Source organism: Scardinius erythrophthalmus (genome assembly GCF_964197995.2).
Source record: "Scardinius erythrophthalmus genome assembly, chromosome: 24".
In the NCBI taxonomy this organism is placed as follows: domain Eukaryota; kingdom Metazoa; phylum Chordata; class Actinopteri; order Cypriniformes; family Leuciscidae; genus Scardinius; species Scardinius erythrophthalmus.
This window is the reverse complement of record NC_138244.1, coordinates 1,295,442-1,316,882: the sequence shown is the minus strand read 5'-3', so window position 1 is coordinate 1,316,882 and position 21,441 is coordinate 1,295,442. Positions and strand designations below refer to the sequence as shown.

At 41.0% G+C, this 21,441-nt stretch overlaps 1 protein-coding gene across 3 annotated transcripts in view; it reads left to right on the top strand.

The window, feature by feature from the left end:
* The window catches only part of LOC308685033 (E3 ubiquitin-protein ligase RNF19A-like), a 40,778-nt gene extending 21,896 nt beyond the window's left edge, over positions 1 to 18,882 (top strand). The window contains exons 3-6 of one of the 3 annotated variants that reach the window (XR_014029412.1): positions 5,922 to 6,068; positions 9,604 to 9,837; positions 18,061 to 18,489; positions 18,570 to 18,882. Coding sequence is in view for 2 of the 3 variants with exons in the window: in XM_081356464.1 (XP_081212590.1) it covers positions 5,922 to 6,068; positions 9,604 to 10,380 (924 nt within the window). In the remaining variant the exon portion in view is untranslated. Of the gene's footprint in view, positions 1 to 5,921; positions 6,069 to 9,603; positions 14,268 to 18,060 lie in introns of those variants that run through there. The other 2 variants (XM_081356465.1, XM_081356464.1) reach the window with 2 other exon arrangements.
* The last annotated feature ends 2,559 nt before the right edge of the window (positions 18,883 to 21,441 follow it).

The window sequence follows — 21,441 nt, the reverse complement described above, 5'->3', positions numbered from 1 at the left end:
ATATCATAATTTACTCTCTCAAGTTGTTTTAAACTCGAATAAGTTTCTTTCTTCTATTGAAAATAAAAGTTATTTGGAAGATTGTGGCTATCCAAACAGTTGATGTACCCCAGTGTGACTACCATAGTATATGTTTCTCCTATGGAAGTCAATGGGGACCAGCTACTGTTTGGATAGCCACATTTTTCAAAATATTAATATTAGAGAAATTTTTGAAAATATTTGAAGGAAATTAATAGAGGATTGGAACAACATTAGAGTGCGTAAATTATGAGATCATTTTTATTTTTGGGTGAACTATCCCTTTAAGGACAAGCGGCAGCGTGTTTACTATTGCTACTACTGTCTCTTTAAGAGTTGCGCTCGACGCGTCTACTATACACGCATTTGACAAGCAGATTTTCTCTCAATTTTCTCAAGTTTGCTTTCACTTTAGACATAACCGACTTTGTTTATGTAAACCTTGTGTGTATTTAACAGTATAAGCACAATAAGACTCGAAAGATAACTTAGTCAAGTATCCAGGCACTGGTAGACAGGCTTTTAGTGCATGTGAGCTTCACATGTACGCGCTGAGGAACTCACATGTTAGAACAGCGCATCAGCAGGCGAATTAGCCTAAATGTTTAACCGACAAGGCATTAAAGCACATGCAAATTATGAACTGCAGTGTCCCGTTCCGTTCCGCTGCGTTAACATTTTATGTGAATATACGTCGCGTTGTTCAGTATGTTGGGACAGAGGCACCAGAACAGATATAATGCACGATTCTACGATATTTCTTTAAAAGCAGATCGTGGAGACATTTTAATCGTCCACGATCAAAAATCGTCAAATCGAGAACACTAAACCCCTTCAAACTGGAAAGTTTTTTTTTTTTGCGTTTATTTAAAGTTATGTCAGCTGAATAAAAATATTCTCCGAGTGCACCACGTGAAACATGGATTCGGTCTTCCGACCTTTAGGATCAGTTGATTTTGATGCGAGGGAGAGAGCAAAGAAGACAGAGCTGAAGACGGAGATTGCCTGCGCGGCAGTAACGTGCGGTGAAATCTTGTCATGGGTAGGCTGTGACCTATCAATGTGGCATATATTCATTCAGTTAATGTAGCAACCCAAGTTCATATCAGGCATCATCACATCCCTGCCTGCATACAGCAAAGTCAGTCATATGTGAGGCTAATGCACAATCAAATTAATGGACACATCTATCTTATAACTTATACAACAAAACAAATGTTTTGTGCGGGACACAGTAAGAGGGAGGCGGCGCGGTGTCAGCGAACCGACAAGCAGCCTAGTCACTATTGTGTAGGCTAGTTTGTATTAATGCCATGGTTCAACAAATAATGTAAAGGTTAAATAATAATTCACTTAGACTTTATAAGAAGCAATTGCAACTTTATTTCACACAATTCTGACTTTATATCTTGCAATTCTGACTTTATAACATGCAATTGCGACTTTTTTTTCACGCAATTCTGACTTTATATCTCGCAATTCTGACTTTATATCTCGCAATTCTGACTTTATAACACGCAATTGCGACTTTATTTCACGCAATTCTGACTTTATATCTCGCAATTCTGACTTTATAACACGCAATTGCGACTTTATTTCACACAATTCTGAGAAATAATGACAGAATTACGAGATAAAAAGTCGCAATTGTGAGATAAAAAGTCGCAATTATCTTTTAAAATGTTTTATTCTGTCTCGGAAACAAGCTTCCATACCTCCTGGCCTCTTCCTCCCATCCATCCTCCCTGACGCATAGCTACCGGGCCGGCCCAGCTATCGGTAGGCGCCGGCGGTGCCGCGGTAGTTACCTGAGAAAACGTTTTGGAAAAGACGGGCTATGGACCCAACCAACTCTATAGGAGGGGAGGGGAGAACTCCCTCACATGGTACAACCTGAGAGGCTGCGCGCTGCGGTGTCAGAATGCGGAACGTGTGTAGCCTAATGTAACTAACGTGACAAATGTGGGAAAAAAAATCCTCGACCGGCCCAAAAGTGAAGCGGCCCACCGGGAATTCTCCCGATTACCCACCCCGGGCCTGTTGACAGCCAACGCTAGGCGCCGCTAGATCGGGAAGCGCGGATTGAGTGAGAGCGAGTGGATCACGTGACATGAAGCAAGCTCGGTCTCTGCCTCAATGTTGATAATTCAAGACAGCATGAGAACTGACTGCGCATGCGCAAACCTACGTAAACTACGTTCTATGGACCAAAGAGGCACTGCTAACCTCTGCCTCAATGGCCATGGCCTTGAATTTCCTGCATGAAACAATGGTTTTAGGAGCAAACAATGGCAAAATGAGTATATTATATGTGTATTCCTGAGAATTTTTGTTACAAAAATTAATATTTGGAATAAAATAAATCATAATGTGGTGAATTAATAAAGTTCTTGGAATTAATAAATGTAATGTCAACATTTCCTTTGGTGAGGCACTGCCTACCCTGCCTACCCTGACCGCACGTCCCTGCTGCGCGGGGGTGTGGCGCTGTGATCGTTCTCTCCGTCACTCCATCATTAGCCTGCTTCACTCACAAAACCCAATTACAGTTGAAATAAGGCTTTGGCGGGACAAAAAATCGTTTTGGCGGCCGCCAAAAATATTTACAATGTAGGAAAAACCCTGCCCATCAACTAAATCTGTCTATGATAACCAACATATATCTCTTTCCCTTTACTGATTTTATCATGTCCACATAAGATGTCCATCACTAAGTGTTTGAACGGTCCTTCAGGGACTGGGATAGAGCCTATTGGGGTCGGCGTTCCTTTTCTGACATTGTTTTGTGCACAGATTTCACATTCGCTTAGAAATTCATCTACTCTTGCTTGCAGATATGGTGACCAGAATCCTTGTCTTTTAATCTTTTTCAAAATCTCCCCCCTTGCGCAATGGTCAAACCATGCGCATCTGGAATTAGAATATTAAGCAAAGGGGTTTGGGCTATCATATGGCCTTCGTGGGATCTCCAGATATTGTTAGCATCTCTCGTTGCCCCTCGTTGCTGCCATAGGTGTAATTCAGCTGGAGAGGCTCTGGATTGCATTTGGGCAATGCTGTCTACGGTGGGGAGGGGCTGGATGAGGACAGACGGGGCCATGACTGCCAATTGACACCCTGAAGCCTTTTTAGCCAGGATGTCAGCTGCATTATTTCCTTTAATCACAAAGTCATTACCTTTTTTATGAGCCTGACATTTGATAATGGCTAACTTAGTAGGAAACATCATAGCCGTGATCAATTTAGCAGTTTGTTCCCCATTTTGGATTGGGGTTCCATCACTCTTTTTAAATCCTCTTTGTTTCCATACTGCACCAAAGAGGTGACATACACCATGGGCATAAGCAGAGTCTGTATAAATGTTGGCGACTCTGTTTTTGTCCACTATACAAGCTTCAGTAAGTGCCTTCAGTTCGGCCAGTTGTGCCGAGCAAGGTTGTTCACAATGCTGCATCACAACAGGATTGAAATTTTCCCCATCCTTTTGTACAACAGCAAAGCCAGCATGATTGCCTAAGTGGTCTCTAAAGCAAGAGCCATATACTTTTTCAACATGGCGGAACTACATGGAAGCCTCCGTGGACCTACCCGTCCCATGTATATAAAGATAATAAATTCTTCGTTTACGAGGATTAGTCTGATCATTGGCAGAGGTATTTGTACACCATTGAGGGCATATTTATGAATAAAAATATTGATTTTAGATAATAAAATACCTAAAAAGCTACACATTGTCCCTTTAATATTCATTTTGGTGATCTCCGACTGGTGGAATCTAACATCAATAGTGCCGACGTGAATAATGATCTTAGAGAATTTACGATTAGCATTAGCCAGCACTTTTAAATTTGCTTTGATGTCAGGCGCTCTGGCTCCCGGCAAACATGTGACTATGTTCGCTGGTGTCTCTATTTTCACGTTCCGTGTGATCGAATCACCAGTTACTAGGGCACAATCAACAGGATTCTCAGTGGGTGTTTCACTGAGCGGGGCATATCGATTTGTTATGGTAATCGGAACGGAAGAGTGGTTTTTTGATCCGCGACTAGAGCGATCCCTCACTGTCACCCATTTGCCCGGCTGCTCAGGCTCTACTTCAGCTGGAACCGCACCATGTAAAGAGTTCACGCTAGGCGCATCCAAAGCAGTATTTAAATCTCTAGCACTCTTACTATCCTCAAAGAAATACTTTATTAGCCGGTTGTCCTGCATCCTCAATAAACAAGCTACAGTTAGTCCAAAATGCAGCCGCTAGAGTTCTTACTAGATCAAGAAAATATGATCATATAACACCGATTTTATCATCACTACATTGGTTACCTATAAAGTTCCGTATTAACTACAAGGTATTGCTACTGACTTATAAAGCCCTAAACGGCTTAGCTCCAGTCTATTTAACGGATCTTCTATCGCCCTATAATCCATCGCGCTCTTTAAGATCAATAAATTCGAGGCTTTTGGTCATACCTAGGATATCCAGATCCACCAAAGGAGGGAGAGCATTTTCACTTTTGGCTCCAAAACTCTGGAATAGTCTTCCTGATACTGTTTGTTGCTCGGACTCGCTCTCCCAGTTTAAAACTAGATTAAAGACGCATCTTTTCAGCCAGGCATTCATATAATATTGTTAATCTCACAGTTTCAAACTACAATCCGGCCTCTAGTTCATAAATGCCAGAGGAGAACTGGCCCCCGACTGAGCCTGGGTTCTCCCAAGGTTTTTTTTTTCTCCATTAGGTCACCTGATGGAGTTTTAGGACACCATTAGGCCGCTTGATGGAGTTTTTTTCGGTTCCTTGCCACTGTTGCCTTTGGCTTGCTCAGTTGGGGATATTTTGGGGATATTTAATTTTATTCTATCAATCAATAAATTCCACTAGAAACAAACTTTGTTGTATTATTTTATTTTAATACTGTGAAGCTGCTTTGATACAATCTGTATTGTGAAAAGCGCTATACAAAAAAAAAAAAAAAAAAAAAAAATACGAGGCTATACGGAGCTTACAGCACCGAAGCAAACAAACTTCAGTGCTCTCACTCGCATCCAAGGTAAATCATCAACACTGCCATCCCTTACATGTGGTTTATTTAACTAAATACATCATAATCAACTAAAACGCATGCGCACGTTACTTTACTTCCTGAAGAAGTGTGCACCCAAGTCCGTGTTGCTTTCACATTCACGTGAACCGTGGAACGGTTCGAGTGCAACCAAACTCAGACCACCTCCTCCAGGTAGTCTCGGGTTCGGTACCCAAGTGCACACCCAGGTCCACATGACGGCATTCACATTAGCGATTTTTCATGCGAACCATGCCCCGTTCTGAACTAAACTGGCAGTGTGAAAACACCCTTAGTCTCTTTCGCACTGATACAAAAAAAAGGTGATCCCACCGGAACATTTGCCGACCCCTCTGGGGTAAGGGAACTGGTCTTTTGCTGAAGCGCCCCGGGGAGCTCTCTTGGGAAGAGACTGCTGTAATGCACATTCAACCACTCGGCTCCGAAGAACAAATCTGAATACAAGTGGATACAAGCCATCTTATTTTATACCCTTATGTATAAGGGAGTGGCATGCAAATTCTATAAACCAACTCTCATTGGTCTAATGAAGTATCAGAGGTGTTTGGGGCTCCCAAGTGTGACCCCTAGTATCATCACATCGAAACAACGTCAAAGTGACTGGCAGATAGGAAACGAGATAAAAACACCAAAGACATTATAAAGATGAGCTCTCTGCCCCTAGTGGTCATTATTCAGAGTCTCAAGACAAGGATAATATGCATTTTGAGTAGACACTAAAATGCTTTTGTATGTGAAAATTATGAGAAATTGTGTAAAATCATCTTTAAATCAACATTTTTTTTGATTCAGTACACTGCTCTTATGATCATTTGCAGGGTAAAGCCGAGCTGAGATGCCCTGTGTGTGAAGAACAGTGGTCTTACACTGAAGTCCGTAAGTTAGCTAAACTTACACCTGAAGAACAGCAATACTTTGAGGAAACTCTTGCCAACAACGCTAGAAAGACAGTAGACATCAAAAATGTAAGTATTCTTCCTTTACATTTACTAAGTAGTCATAAAATATATATGGGGTAGGCAATTTGTTTCATAAACACTTTTTGCATAAATATTCTTTGTCCAATGCGATGTCTACCTGCCTGTTAGTTTCAGGGTTGCCAACTCTCACGCATCTGGCGTGACTCTCACGCTTTCAGCATCAATCTCACGCTCTCACGCAAGAAATGTCACGCCAAAATCCACGTTTCTCCCCTCTCAATCTGTTAATTTTCTATTGATGACTATACTAACTAGACCACAGCGTATTAATGACAGGAGAGGAGTTTAGTTTAAGGCACACAGCTGTAACATCTGCCTACAACGTTCTCACTGCAGTATTCTCTGATCGTTGATTCGCTGAAACCTGATACGTCAGTTGCGTGTGAAAAGTTCAGAGAGAGAGAGTTCGGAGTCGGAGCCCACTGATGCGCTTTTGAAAGTTTGGATGACAATCAAGGTAAGCAGATAATAAAATGGTGTGCCTTGAGTACAGACTTCAACTATAGTTGCAAACGTTGTCTGACGTGCGTTATGTGGGCTAGCTAATTGCTCAATAAAAATAGGCTCATGGAACAAATTGCGTTTTGTCAAATCGGGCAAGTGGCATTTTAAAATTCCCCAAATTATGAAAGGTTGCCCAGATTGTGTTGAGTCGGCCACAGTCAAATGCGGAGCGAACCTTTTCAGTTATTGGCCTAAACAAGACTGACACCAGGAACAGACCGTCACTGATGGCACCCTGTGAGTGATGGGAAGTTCGGATCATTTTACTGACTCGCTTGTTCTACCTCGTTCGTTAAAATGAACGAATTTTTTTTCTAGTCATTTTGTTCATTTAAGGGGCTTTAAATGTTATACTTTTTAACAGCCAAATTCCCCGGACACATCCACCTAAGCAGTCTTTATCATATTCTGAATTAAGAAATCAATATAATGCAGTCAAAAATAATTTACAGGGAACATACTTAGGCTACTTTACATTCCGAGTCTTTCGTTCATTTGTCACGTGACAGACGCATTACGGTTCATGAACGGAGGGAACAGATACGAGCTCCTGCAGAGGTGGTGAAGCAGGCCAACACTGCCACTGTGGCATAGGCTACAACGGGCCTAATGTGTGAAACTTGTGTTGGGGTTTTTTGGGGAGGTGGAGTAACTATTATGTGTCCCTTTTGTTTTGAGATTTCTTATTGTTTTGATGTTGTTGTTTTACATGTTTGTTATTTAATCACCTCTATCTTTATTTTTTTATATCAATCGATCAATCAATAAATGAATTGTACATTTTGAAAACACGTTTCCATTCTATTAGTTTTTTCTTTTTTTCCCCATAAATCAGGGTTTATACTAAGTAAACAAGGACTGACATTTTTAAAATTAGGGTTAGGTTTGACAAAAAATATCTCCGCGCGCACTGACGTTTTACAGAGTCTCACTCCAGCCAAAGTCCCAAAGTTGGCAACCCTGTAGTTTATGTATTTCCATAACTCTGCGCACCCTGCTCGCGCAGACATCACACGTCATCAGCACGTTCCATGAGGCCATGCAGAGTTGTAGACCGTCAACGAGCATCACGCCGTCTCTCATAAGACGCTTTGCTGAATCTGCTTTGGTTGTGTCTGTTCATGTGGTTTGGAGGAGCAGTGGCTTTTGGAGACCACTCTATTCTACCTTTAAACCCTCAATGGGACTAATTATGTAATCACAGCTAGACATATTAAATGACTTTATTGTTTACATATATTTAAGGCTAAAATAATTTTCCAAAATTTGTTTTCTACATCCGACCTTTGAACTTTTTTAGGGTGCTGTCATATTTATAACTGACTTTGTCCTATTAGGGTAAATTACTTTTTGGCAAATCGTCTGAAACTTCACACGCATTCAAATGCATTTTCACTATCTGAAAAAAATAAAGTCTGACGTTTAATGCAGAATGTCAGAACGAGTCTTCATGCGAAATGGAAACTCTCGCTTGAATTTGTAACACTTACACATAAGGATATAACCATAAAATGAGAGTTTTGACTTTCAGTCAAAGTCATGTTAAACATTACGCTAATACATTATCTTGAAGCTTAAAATAAAGAGTTCTCATGTGTTGAGCAGCTTGGATCACGCTCCTGTCCAGCAGCTGCTCACTCTTTCCTCCACTATTTTAGATGTTTTTAGTTTGCACAGTGGGCAGACACAACTAATCAATAATGACATTCGTTGTCTATGGTTTTCATTATCGATTATTATTTATTTGATCGATTAGTTGATGCAGCCCTATTAAAAAGCTTTATTAACATTCCATTTCATCTTGTGCTACTATATTTCATTTGGAACTCACATGTGAATGTCTAAAACTTGACACAAATTCAGATGCAACTTCACTTCCTGGAAAGAAGTGAAACCATGTCTTAGTGTTTCAAAAAACATTTAGAAAAACTTGAACGTTTGTTTCTTTCTTGGAATTCCAGATCCATCATTTTAACACACATGAAAATCAACAAGACACTTCTTTCTCAGTGTAGCCATAGACTGTAAAAAATATAGATTCACGAGACCAAAAATCGCCCATTAGATATACACAAGATGAATTATATCTCATGTTTAACCACTACAGAGACGCCAGAGTCCGCGGCATTGGCGGCAAACCTCAGAACGTCAAGCCGATGAAAGACTGCTCCAGGCGGGGTACATCGCGCCGAGCACCCGGTCATCGCTGGATCAACTGGATAAAATTTTCATAAATCTTTAAATAAACCACAGATTTGAGCTTTAAACAACTACATTCTCGCCTGAAAAACTCTTAAAACTACATTTCGTGATACAGAAACAGTAGTATTATATGTCAACTGTATTAAAAAATGGCGCTTCTTATGTTGTCATTCTCCGTGGCGCTGCCTTGTCAGCTGTCAATCAAGCTGTCAATCAAAGTTAACCACGCCCTTATTTTCATACATTTTATATCTAAATACGATCTAAACTAACGAGTTAGAAAAAAATTCACTACCCTCACCGTTGTCAGGCACTCTGAACCTATCGAAAAATACAATAAAAGTCCATGGGACCAACCTGTAAAAACATGAATTTATGCTGTGAAAACGGACATTTTAACATGGGGGCTATGGACATTTGCTCCCTTTTGGGACCTTCCCCTAGCGGATTTTCGATGTATTGCAGTTTTTCGCACTTCCGGGTAGGCTTCATTTTTCAGATCAGAATGTTGCCGCTTGAGTGTAGCCCACACTTTCCACACGTGACTCGATTTCGACCTGTTTAGACTTACACAACAATCAATGCTTCTATCCTCCTAATTTTCTGATGCACTGCTGTAACTATCATCAATACTTTCTGATAAAGAGACCACTTTTCCTTTCGGTCTTCTATAAAATTCACTACCATAAACCTAAAACACAAGCAAAAAGGCCATTATACTGTCTGCCAGTAATGAACAATAGTCCAGATACACAGGAAATATGTATGGGATTGTTCATTATTTTATATGCATAAGCTCTTTCTCTCTCTTCAGTGTCCTGGTTGTGACCGGATCATCGAGAGATCAGACTCGTCTAATCTCAGTGTGCAATGCACCGTTTGCTCTGCAAATAAGGGCAAAACCTTTAAGTTCTGCTGGCAGTGTCTGAGAGAGTGGAAAGGTCATCAGCCTCGATCTGATAGATGTGACAATGAAGACTGCACCAATAAAGAGCTGGATCTGCTGAGAGATTGTGCAACTATAACTTTACCATCTGTAAAAAACATTGTATGTCCAGCTGTTCGTGCTTGTCCAACATGTGGAATGCTTATTAACCACAACACAGATCAATGCAAAAACATTGTGTGCTCTAGATGTCATATAGAGTTTTGTTTTGTCTGTCTCAAGCTCACACCTACCTGTCTGGCGACAAGTAGACACTTTATTTCCTGTTCAGATGGTGTGGCTCCACGACAGACATCTATTCCACTCTGGAGAGATAAAGAATACATTACAGGCACGCCGAATCACAATATTACAGGCACGCCGAATCACAATATTACAGGCTCGCCGAATCACAAGATTACAGGCACGCCGAATCACAATATTACAGGCTCGCCGAATCACAATATTACAGGCTCGCCGAATCACAATATTACAGGCACGCCGAATCACAATATTACAGGCTCGCCGAATCACAATATTACAGGCACGCCGAATCACAATATTACAGGCTCGCCGAATCACAATATTACAGGCTCGCCGAATCACAATATTACAGGCTCGCCGAATCACAATATTACAGGTTTTTCAAGATGCGTTATGCAGTGAAAGAAACCATAAGGCTGAATATTAAAATGATACAAATACAATTTTTCGGGGGGTATTTACAGCCAGTTTCCCTGCAGACATAAAAGTATTGACAGTGACATAAATCTTCTTTTACAAAGTTTGCTACTTTAGCATTTGTATGTTATTTTTTCACATTTCTGTGGTATGCTGAAAAAAATGTTAAACAACTTAAACGTTAATATGTTTTAAAGGCTTTTATTTGCAAAAACATTCAATATATGCAAAGAGTCAATACAGTTGATGTTCCAAATAGTCGGAAAGGAGCTTCAGAAAATAACATCGCACCATCTTCTGCTGCCCAATCCTTGTACTTCCTGCAGAATTTCAGGCTGTCCTTAATATTTTCCTTGGGGAGAAGTTGCTTCTTTGCTGCCCTTCTTGACACCAGGCTGTTGTCCACTGTGTGTGCATGCTTCACACCACCTGCTGCCAATATTGAGCAGTTCTGCACCGGTGGAGACATGATTACGTACAGTAGCTGATTCCTCAGGAGTAAAGGTCCTGGGTATTGCTGGACACTCTGGGATGTCCTGAAGTGACGCGCGCTGCGTCAGAAGGTGGGCGGGGTTAGGATTTCCCAAGATGGCGCCACCCATACACCCCATAAACGGCTTCAAACCCGTTCTTAAGAAAGTCTATGGGTGACGTCACAGACGCTTTGTCCATATTTTTTACAGTCTATGGTTCTGATATGATTAGTGAAATTATGTTTCAATTATTTAAAAGGCATCTGCATAATGCACAACAATCTAGAAACAATGTGAATCAGCACCACAACAACTGAAGCTGCGAATTTGCAAAACAAAGAAATGTGTCACTGCCAACACTTTACTCCCATTAGCAGTGCAGAAAAGTTCCTTTTCCCAACATAAATTATTATTCATCCGGTTTATTGTATGAAATCTTTATGAAGTGTGTCAGTATCTTGTATTGTATGATCTTTTCTCTTGCTTCTTTAAAGGGGTCATGAACTGTATTGTTTTATTGCTTTATATTGTTTCCTGCGGTGCACTTATAATGTTAGTATTATGTTTTCATCAAAAATAGTCATAATTTAGAAATAAAAGGCATTTTTCCTAGCCTGATTTGAACGCTCTGTTTGAAGGGGCGTGTCTGCTTTGAGACTTCAGTGTAAACACCCACTGCTGTGATTGGCTGACATCTTTGCATATGAAATAGCTCATTTTTATATGTGAAATTCTCTTTGAAAACTTTTAGCACATTTTTACTATTACAGCTCTCAATGTTAACTAATCGTGTATAGTGTTGATTAAAGTATTATATTTAGATCTATAGCATAATACTTAGATTGTGTGATGAAAGGTTGCAGTGATGACTATTGTAGCCGATCACAGAAATGAATGCAGTGATCTCATATTGTAACTCAAATTCTGCACTCTCATGAATGCTTTACTCATAACTAACAGTGCAATCATGATCTAAATAAGAGATTTGTTGATTATAACGAGAGTTTTGGCGAGAGTCACTGATAAACTTGTGCTGTTTGATTGAGAGCTCCAGCAATTGAAAAGGAGCATTCTTTGATCGTTTTCTATTTATAATGTTATCACAGTTTAAATAACATTATTTTCATCCTACTAAAAGAAACAATGTGAAGTTTACTGTTCAGGTTTGATTTGCAGAAACAGAGACAAAGAACATCTGACTGTACATGAGTCATTATATATCAGAAATCATTGGTCACAGATCAGCCATTAGAATTAACACAGTTACTTACATGTTGTGGCATTACTATGGAGTCCATGTCGTAAAAGTCTGTTTGCAAAGCCTGCGCCGAAACTCTGACTGATTTGCTAAAGAATCCACAGTGAAATGTACAGAATGTACATAAATTCACAATACATTCACATTGTTGAAAATATATAACCACATTCCTAGCATTAGATTCCTTTAAAAGGTAATGTTATTTTTAGTCCAGTGATCCACTGATTGCTTTTCTCATCATCACACTGACACACCAGTGGGCGGGGCTACAGTGATAATGATGATGAAGTAGGCGTTGATCTTCTCCAGCAGAGGCGGTCCTTCACTGGGCTTGGTTTTAATGAAAGCTGTTTTTGAACTAAACAATGATATTTTCAGTTCTGAAACTTACAGTATATTCTTATAGTATGATGACCTCTTATATGTCAAAAGATCAAGGAAAATTAGATTTCTCAATTCATCACCCTTTAACATAATTTGCCACACCTGGTCAGAATGCCAGAATATTTTACAGAATTTATTTCTTCTCCTCTACCAAAACATTTTTGGTAGAGAGTCAATTATCCTTAGAGAAATATAATTTTCCTAGAATGTTTTTTTTTTTTTTTACTTACAGACTTCATGGGGTGGCAATATTCATCAGCCACATTACATCATATGTTTACTTTTTCATCCAAAATGTTGCTTAGTAATTAGATAATCTGTGTTGTAGTTTCAATCTTTATCGGAAATCACTTCTCAGAGATCTTTTGATGCCAGAAATATTAGACTTTATTTCACAAAAGCTGAACGCGTCATCTAGAAAGACGCGCTCCAGAACAATGGCCCATATTACATATATACCCACATGCGTGTCCAAACATGGTCACACCCTGTAGATATTTTGGGCAGGGGTCTTACACCACGTGTCACACTCAAATATAATTCTCTGCTGCATCAGCATTCTGACCTTTCTTTCCAAAGTCAAACCCAACACACAGCAAGGAAATAATGGTGTATAAATCTCTAGTAAATTACTTATTTTTTTAATAATACAATCTTCAACATCTGTCACCTGATGATGGCATTTGGGTTCTTGTCAATGTAGCCTCCAAATGAACTCTGTTTTCAAGATTGAATCATTTTCCTTGAGGAATAGACTTACCGTGTTTTCAATGCCATCCACAGTGAAAAGCTGTTTAAAGCTCCTAGATCAGTGTTCCTCAACTGGTGGCTTGCAGTGTTAAATCAAAGAAACAACAACAACAACAAAAAATCGAAATGCTTTTCTGATGCGAGACTTTTAATGTGAAAGACGTGCATGAAAGTGTTGCATCTTCTGTCAGACGCAGTTTGAGTAAAGAATGCACAAGATGTTGGCATGGTCTATGTCAGTTTCATTATTCTAATGTTATTTTCGTAACTTGTTACGAAATAAAAAGTCTTTCACCTCAGAAATATGAACTTTCCTGTTCTGTCAGAAGTTATTCTGTGCTCATAGCAAGCATAAATTGCATGCAACATCAATCAGTAGTTACATTGTCAATTAGTAAGACATGAAATTACCAAAAAGTACCCGTAAAGTGTTAGCTGTGAAGGATTTGCATGTATGATGTTCTTTCTATTCATCAAGAGCCTTGCATGGCTGACACCGCCGTCGGTGTGTGAGTGGGTGAATGTGAGGCTATGTAAAGCGCTTTGGTGGCCATAGGTCTATGAAAGCGCTATATAAATGCAGTCCATTTAACAGTTCATTTTACTATTGTGTATTTATCATGGTAAATGTTGTTTCTGTTACCCCAACATTTTTCTCATATTGAAAATATTTGATTTACAGAATGTAAACAGCAATAGAAACATGTGTCAACATTTATTATTTACACTATGATACTTCTGTCATCAATAGACAGTTCTGAATATCACTTTACAGTTGTACACACACTTCTAAAGGGTAGTTTGACTCAACTACTCAAATTGTAGTTTAGTCAATTAATCAAGTAATCAATTTAAACATTTTCAAATACTATTTTATTTTAAAATATGCACACATTCACTCTTATGTCTAATATGTTGAAAACACAAAACGTTTCTTGTCACGTAACATTCAGTTATGAATTACATGAATCATGTACATAATAACATGTTTTCAATTCAAAATAAAATTTGATTAAAAAAGTTGAGTATTTTGCATCATTACTGTGAGTCGTTGAACATTTCTGTTGTAAAACAGCTGTCAAATATTAAATGTTTAGCTCCTTACATCTAACCAAGCACTTGTTCAAGGTAAAACTAAAATACCACGTTGGAGTTCACACTCGTCTTCTGTGAACATTAAGGCCCGCTGTCTTTGATTTGATTGGCCATCTCACTAATTTTGACAGTGACGAGCGCTCTTCGACCACCGAGGCAGACCGGCCTAAATATGTCACTTCATCAAAGATCAACATGATCCTGTCAGATTCAGTAGGTTTCATTTTTTCTGTTTTCAAAGATTTGCTGCAGAAGCTCCACTTCTTCACCGTCTCTGTTTGAACATCTATGAATGGGACAAAAACACAGTTCAACAACTTTTACGACACGCTTCACTGTTAACTTGCATCAATAATATTAATTTTACACATATTTTGAGTCTGTATTAAAGGGGTCATGACATGTTTTTTTCTTTTCTTTTATTGTGTTCCCTTAGGTGCAATTATAGTATTACTATAGTTTTTTGGACAAAAAACGTTTAAAATTGAGTGATTTATGACCTTTTCCCACCCTGTTTCTCATGCTCTGATTCAAACAGTCTGTTTTGGGGGTGTTTCCCCTTTAAGAGTTAAGTGTTAACGCCCACTGTTATGATTGGATAACGTCAGTGCCTATGCATCAATTGTTAACGGCCCCTTGTCAAAACGTGCGGATTTTGCGGAGCTGTGTTTAAGAGCGTAACATTTAGCACTAGTACTTCAAACGAATTAAACCTATGACCTGTTTTCTGAGTAACATTAAGAATATCTCTGTAGATTGTTGCAACACCGCCGCCACGACCAATCAATGCTTATAACAGTATCCTGGTGGAGTAGACTCATTTAGACCGAAATCATTTGGTGTAAGCTAGGTTTCAGTAAGGCAAAGTACATCGAAACTATTATCTGTGACCATTTAATTTACAATAACCGCCTTAGGTGTGAGCAATCTAATGTTTAGAAGACCTAGCTTTAGAAATTGTTTTTGTTCACTAATATTGAGGTTTTCTGGTTTAATCACAATTAGATTTTTCTTAGATCCTGCAGTAGATTTAATGTTTGACCTCACTAAACGAGGAATAGACACAGTTTCAATATAATGTTCTACAATGGTACTTATATCAATTAAGTTGGGACAGCAAAGAGTGTGATTTGGACTTTGACTTACTAGTCATATGGTGTGTAACGTCTTGGAGATGTTGTCCGACAGAAGATCCGATCCGATTCTGCTGGGGTGAAGGCCATCAGCACGGAAGACCCTAGGTCACTCCCAGAACAGATTCCAATTTAAATGGTAAATGGACTGCATTTATATAGCGCTTTCATAGACCTATGGCCACCAAAGCACTTTACATATTGCCTCACATTCGCCCATTCATACACTCATTCATACACAGACGGCGATGTCAGCCATGCAAGGCGCCATCCAGCTCATCGGGAGCAGCTGGGGTTAGGTGTCTTGCTCATGGACACCTCAACACTTGGTCAGGTGGAACCGGGGATTGAACCTTCCGGTTTGTAGACAACCTACATGAACCACTGAGCCACTGCCGCCCAATTATTTACAAAGAGCAGTTTCTGTTCATTAAACCATGACATTAACCATTCACATAGAGCAAATAATCTACTGAAACTTTCATGTCCTTGTTGGTACGTGGGAAGCAGTCCAGGCATGATGATCGTTGTTTCAGGCGATGTACTGCGTACCGTCTCGATCAGGCTCCTGTAGTCCTTCTTCAGAACCTCTGTCTGGCGCAGCCTGATGTCATTTGTTCCCGCGTGCAGCACAACAGCTCCGACGGGCTCGTCACCATTCAGGATCTCGGGAATCTGCGCAGCGACATTAAGAACACGAGCACCAGGAAAGCAGTGAGTGCGCACCTTAACTTTACCTGAGGAAGCGTGGACATGCCGGACAATGGAATCGCCGATGATCACAGCGTCGCTTTCCGTCTCACGAAGAGGGGAGAAGCGTTTCCGGGTGGAGATCTCGAAGATCGGGAGGGCGGTTGCTCTGATCCTGGCTCGCGTCTTCCGCTGTGGAAACACCCAGGGTCCATGGTGTTGTGTCGGTGCCGGAGTGAATGAAACCAGGGATGATCACGTCCTGGGTGCTCGGGTCCTGTGCAGAGAAACACACGGAGTAGACGAGGTCGGAGTCAAAAAGTTACTAACCACTGACTTGTGAGCATCGGCGTATGATGTTTCAAGCGCTGATCGCCGATCTTGCAGCTCGGCTTGCCTCTCTAGTAGTTCTCGGATCTGCTTTTCCACGGACTCCTACTCTAACTGCACCGAATGCAGCTCGAAGGTGTCCGCACCTGCACTCAAAGGTAACGTTAGACACACATCCGATATATTCGCCATTATAGCAGATGAACAATAAATTAGCAGTGATACTACCAATATTACTACTAATTTAGGACTGAAATCCTGGATAGAACCCATATCCTTTCAGTGATACGGGTGTAAATAAGACGATCGATAGGCGAGACCACGTGTGCAATGCTAGCGGGCTAAGGCTAGTAGCGGAAGTTCGGAAAGTTGGATATAAGTAGCGATATCAAAGCAATCTAATTGTTTTTTTTTATTTTTTATAAAGAATAGTATCAAAGATATGTTCAGACGCTGTAAAATAGAAAATTTTTGTTTGTAAATAAATGTGAAAGAAGAAAATCAAGGATTATGAATCAATTTCGACGGAGCTCCAAACACAAACAATACGCTTAGTCGTGACGCATGCGCACAGAAAAAAGCTCAATTTCCTCTAGGTCAATTAGTTGAGCATTGGTTTTTATACGCTAAAGTCATGGGTTCCTTCTATTCTGTCCCTCTGTGTTCTATAGTATTAGTTCGCTAGTGCATTTATTTATTTACCCACTAGGGGTCAGTATCTCCTTTAGTGTTTTTTGGGTTCTTCTTGGATTATATTGCGTGCGCTACACGGTGCTCTGTGGTGATGTGCTGAGGTAGCAGGCAAAAAAGTTTGTTACACGCAGTGTAAGAAAATGTCCGGAGTTTTTGACATGCTACACTCCTCTCAGACCCCTTATATCTTTGGGAAGCTTTGACATGCCATAATCTGTAAGTAATTAGTGGCCAATTTTGTTTTCTATAGTTTTTGTTACTTTTCTGTTGCTTAAGAGTTTATTTTAACTCTTACAAGAAAAAAAAAAACGTTTTTTTTTTGTGGTCTAAGCCAAGCTAATGCTGCTAGCTTCTGTTTGGTATGTGGTTGCACAATATCTTTTAGGTCAATGTTAACACTGTTTTTCACACAACCTAGATCGTCAGGTTGTACATACAGATTGTCAAAAGTAAAACAAGTATCTTTTGTTTTCCTGTGTAGCTTTGACGAAGGCTTGCTGAGTTCATGTTTTACTAAATCTAACTAAAGAGCAAAAACCTGTTATACTTTTGCAGAATAGGGAAAAATGAAACAAATTTACAACTTTCTTCTACAGTAGTAGTAAATAAATGTTGGGATTACAGATATGTTGTATAGTATTTTGAACTGTCTGTGTATATGTGTATTGAAACTGCAAATAACTGCATTATATTCTGCAAACTCATGGTGGCAAACTGACACAAACTGAGTTATTTAAAAATATAATCTTGTGATTCTTATATCTTGAATTCTGATCACTTCCAGCATTTAAATTCACAGTAATGTGTCTTGGTTTGTTAAATAATGTGTTTTTAATAAAATTTGCTTGTATGTTCACAGTTTTACAAATCAAAAAAAGAGAGGTCTTCAGTAAAGGCACTAAGAAGAAAACTGTGTCCTGTCATTCCTGGAACCACCTTCTCTTACTGTATGTTTAGCTCGCTGCATAGGCTGAGTAGCCACACACTCAACCGAGGGCAGAAGACCTTCTACAGGGAAACTAGTAATAAGACATAAGTGTGTATAGTTTAATAAAAGTTGTTTGGATGGAAGCGTCAGCAATGGACAAATGTTTAAGTATATGCAGCAGCAGATTATTAAATGCACATGCGTAGTACACATCTACACATAATACCTTTCAGGTTCTGTTCTAATCATGATGAAGTGGCCTCTTACTAATTAGCTATCGGCCATGAGGCATCCCATGTTCATGCTTATCATGTTAACTCTTTTTCTTTTATGTTTTAGGAACTTCAGGATACACGACTGGTGGGTATACTTTTTACCGCTTCTGGGGGTGGGCTCCGTCTTGGTGGAATTATTCTTTTAGCCCCTGCCTTTGTCTTCAGGCAGGATATGCAGAGTCTGGACCCTCAGATTGCGAGCTACGGACGGGACCTACGCCAAAGAACTTTATTGCTTGCTGGGCTGTTAATAAATGTATAATTGTCACAGTATTTATTCTCCCGAGTCTTTCTGATAGAAATTAAAGCTTTAGCATAAGTTCTGCTGGGAAGACTCAATCGTTACGTCACTTTACCTTCTCATCTATCTAATCACATTCTAATACTCGTGGTATAAGGGTCAATGACATGACATCTATTTTTTGTGTCCAAATTCATTATTTTCCTAAAAAGAATTTGAATAAATACGTCATATATCAAATGGATCTATAATATGTCCTTTATAAGAAACCCTTTTCATTTTATTGAAATTCATTAGATTTTTTGAGTTTTGGTGTTTTGAAAGGCCAAAAATGTCAGGTGGTGTGACCGTCCGAATATACAAGCAGAGAACAAAACTGAGATATAAATGTTAATTTTCTCAATAAAATTCTTAATCAAATATTTTGACATGATTTTATGTTAAATTCCTTATAAATGAGGGGATAAGTGTATCGGCCCTATTTCAAAACTAAAAAAGGGGTCTGAAACCATGTATATTTTATAGAGATAGATATGTTGTACATTAGTAAGCTTATTTACATCTTAATCACCCACAACTCTGTCATTCTTTTTTTTTTAGTTATGAAAAAATGAAAAATGATGGAAAAATAGTGAAAAAAAACAATAAGTCAGCTTTCCAAAGCACAACAAGAAAAAACGAGGCAGCAATGGAGGGAATACCAAAAAAAAGCACAGGGATGGGACAAGGACACTGGACAAAATAATGAACTTTACACCTGAATCTATGAATTCATCAGCAGCAGATGATCCAGTCGATCTTCCAGTAGAGGCTCAGCCTAACCCTCCTGATCAGGAGTATGCAAACATGTTTGTGCAGGATGGGAAGCAACCACTGTCACGTGTCTGTTCTGTCTTGTGCTGCACATGGGTGTTTGTTGTTTTGTGCCATGTGCTCTCCTGTCTATTGTCTAGCCCCTCCCATCTTGTTATCTGATTATTGGTTAATTTGTCCCACCTGTCTGTCTCGTTACCCTCCTTTGTTGTTCCCCTATTTAGCCTCCTTGTGTTTGTAGTCTTGTGCTGGTTCGTTGTCTGAGTTACCTGTCTTTGATGTTCCTGTCTGTTGATTATCTGAGTTCTGAGTTTTCTGTATTTTTTGTCTGTGTTTGTTAATTAAATCTCCTCTGCACTTGAATCCTCGTCTCTCGCTCACTCGCCCCGTGACAGAACGAACCAGCCAAAATGTGGATTCAGCGGAGCGAGATTTTTTCTTCAGAGGAGGAGAAGGGAAATTCCATTTCCCTATTTGAATATTTCTCCAGATGTGTTCAGAGGACTTTGGAGGAGGAGAGCACCATGTCAGACGGTGATCAGATCGGAGGAGGTGGTCCGGTGGTCCGGAGACGGAGGAGGAGAAGGAAGACCTCCTCTGTGACTATTCCGGTGGTCCCAGTTCCGGTGGTCCCAGTTCCGGTGGTCCCGAGTCCGGTGGTCCCAATTCCGGTGGTCTCAAGACACAGGAGGAGGAGAAGGGTTCCCTCCATAATTGTTCCGGTGGTCCCAGTTCCGGTGGTGCCTGCCGAGCCTGTGTCTTCGGACAAGATGGCCGCCGCCGAGTCTGTTCACGTCACGTCTGCCGGGCCTGTGTCTTCGGACAAGATGGCCGCTACAGAGACTGTTCACGTCACGCCTGCCGAGCCTGTGTCTTCGGACAAGATGGCCGCCGCCGAGCCTGTTCACGTCACGCCTGCCGAGCCTGTGTCTTCGGACAAGATGGCCGCCGCCGCGAGTGTTCACGTCACGTCTGCCGAGCCTGTGTCCCCTGACAAGATGGCCGCCGCCGAGAGTGTCCACGTCACACCTGTCGAGCCTGTGTCCTCTGACAAGATGGCCGCCGTCGAGCCTGTGTCTGTTCCTGAGCCTGAGCCGGTGGTGTCTGTTCCTGAGCCTGAGCCGGTGGTGTCTGTTCCTGAGCCTGAGCCGGTGGTGTCTGTTCCTGTTCCTGAGCCGGTGGTGTCTGTTCCTGTTCCTGAGCCGGTGGTGTCTGTTCCTGTTCCTGAGCCGGTGGTGTCTGTTCCTGAGCCTGAGCCGGTGGTGTCTGTTCCTGTTCCTGAGCCGGTGGTGTCTGTTCCTGTTCCTGAGCCGGTGGTGTCTGTTCCTGTTCCTGAGCCGGTGGTGTCTGTTCCTGTTCCTGAGCCGGTGGTGTCTGTTCCTGTTCCTGAGCCGGTGGTGTCTGTTCCTGTTCCTGAGCCGGTGGTGTCTGTTCCTGTTCCTGAGCCTGAGCCAGTGTCTGTTCCTGAGCCGGAGCCAGTGTCTGTTCCTGTGTCTGTGTCTGTGTCTTTGTCTGTGTCTGTGTCTGTGTCTGTGTCTTTGTCTGTGTCTGTGTCTGTGTCTTTGTCTTTGTCTTTGTCTTTGTCTGTGTCTTTGTCTGTGTCTTTGTCTGTTCCTGAACCGGAGCCTGTGGTGCCAGTTCCAGTGCCTGAGCCTGTGGTGCCAGTTCCAGTGCCTGAGCCTGTGGTGCCAGTTCCAGTGCCTGAGCCTGTGGTGCCAGTTCCAGTGCCTGAGCCGTTGGCGTCTGTTCCAGTTCCTGCGCCCTGGCCGCCCGAGGGGTCGTCTCCGCCCTGGCCGCCCGAGGGAAAGTCTCCGCCCTGGCCGCCCGAGGGACTGTTCGCTTCGCCCCGGCCACCCGATGTACTGCTTGTTTCGCCCCGGCCACCAGATGGACTGTTTGCTTCGCCCTGTTCCCCCGATGTACTGTCTGTGTCACCCTGGCCCCTTTGAGTCTGTTACCCCCTGTTTCTGTTTCCCTTCTTGG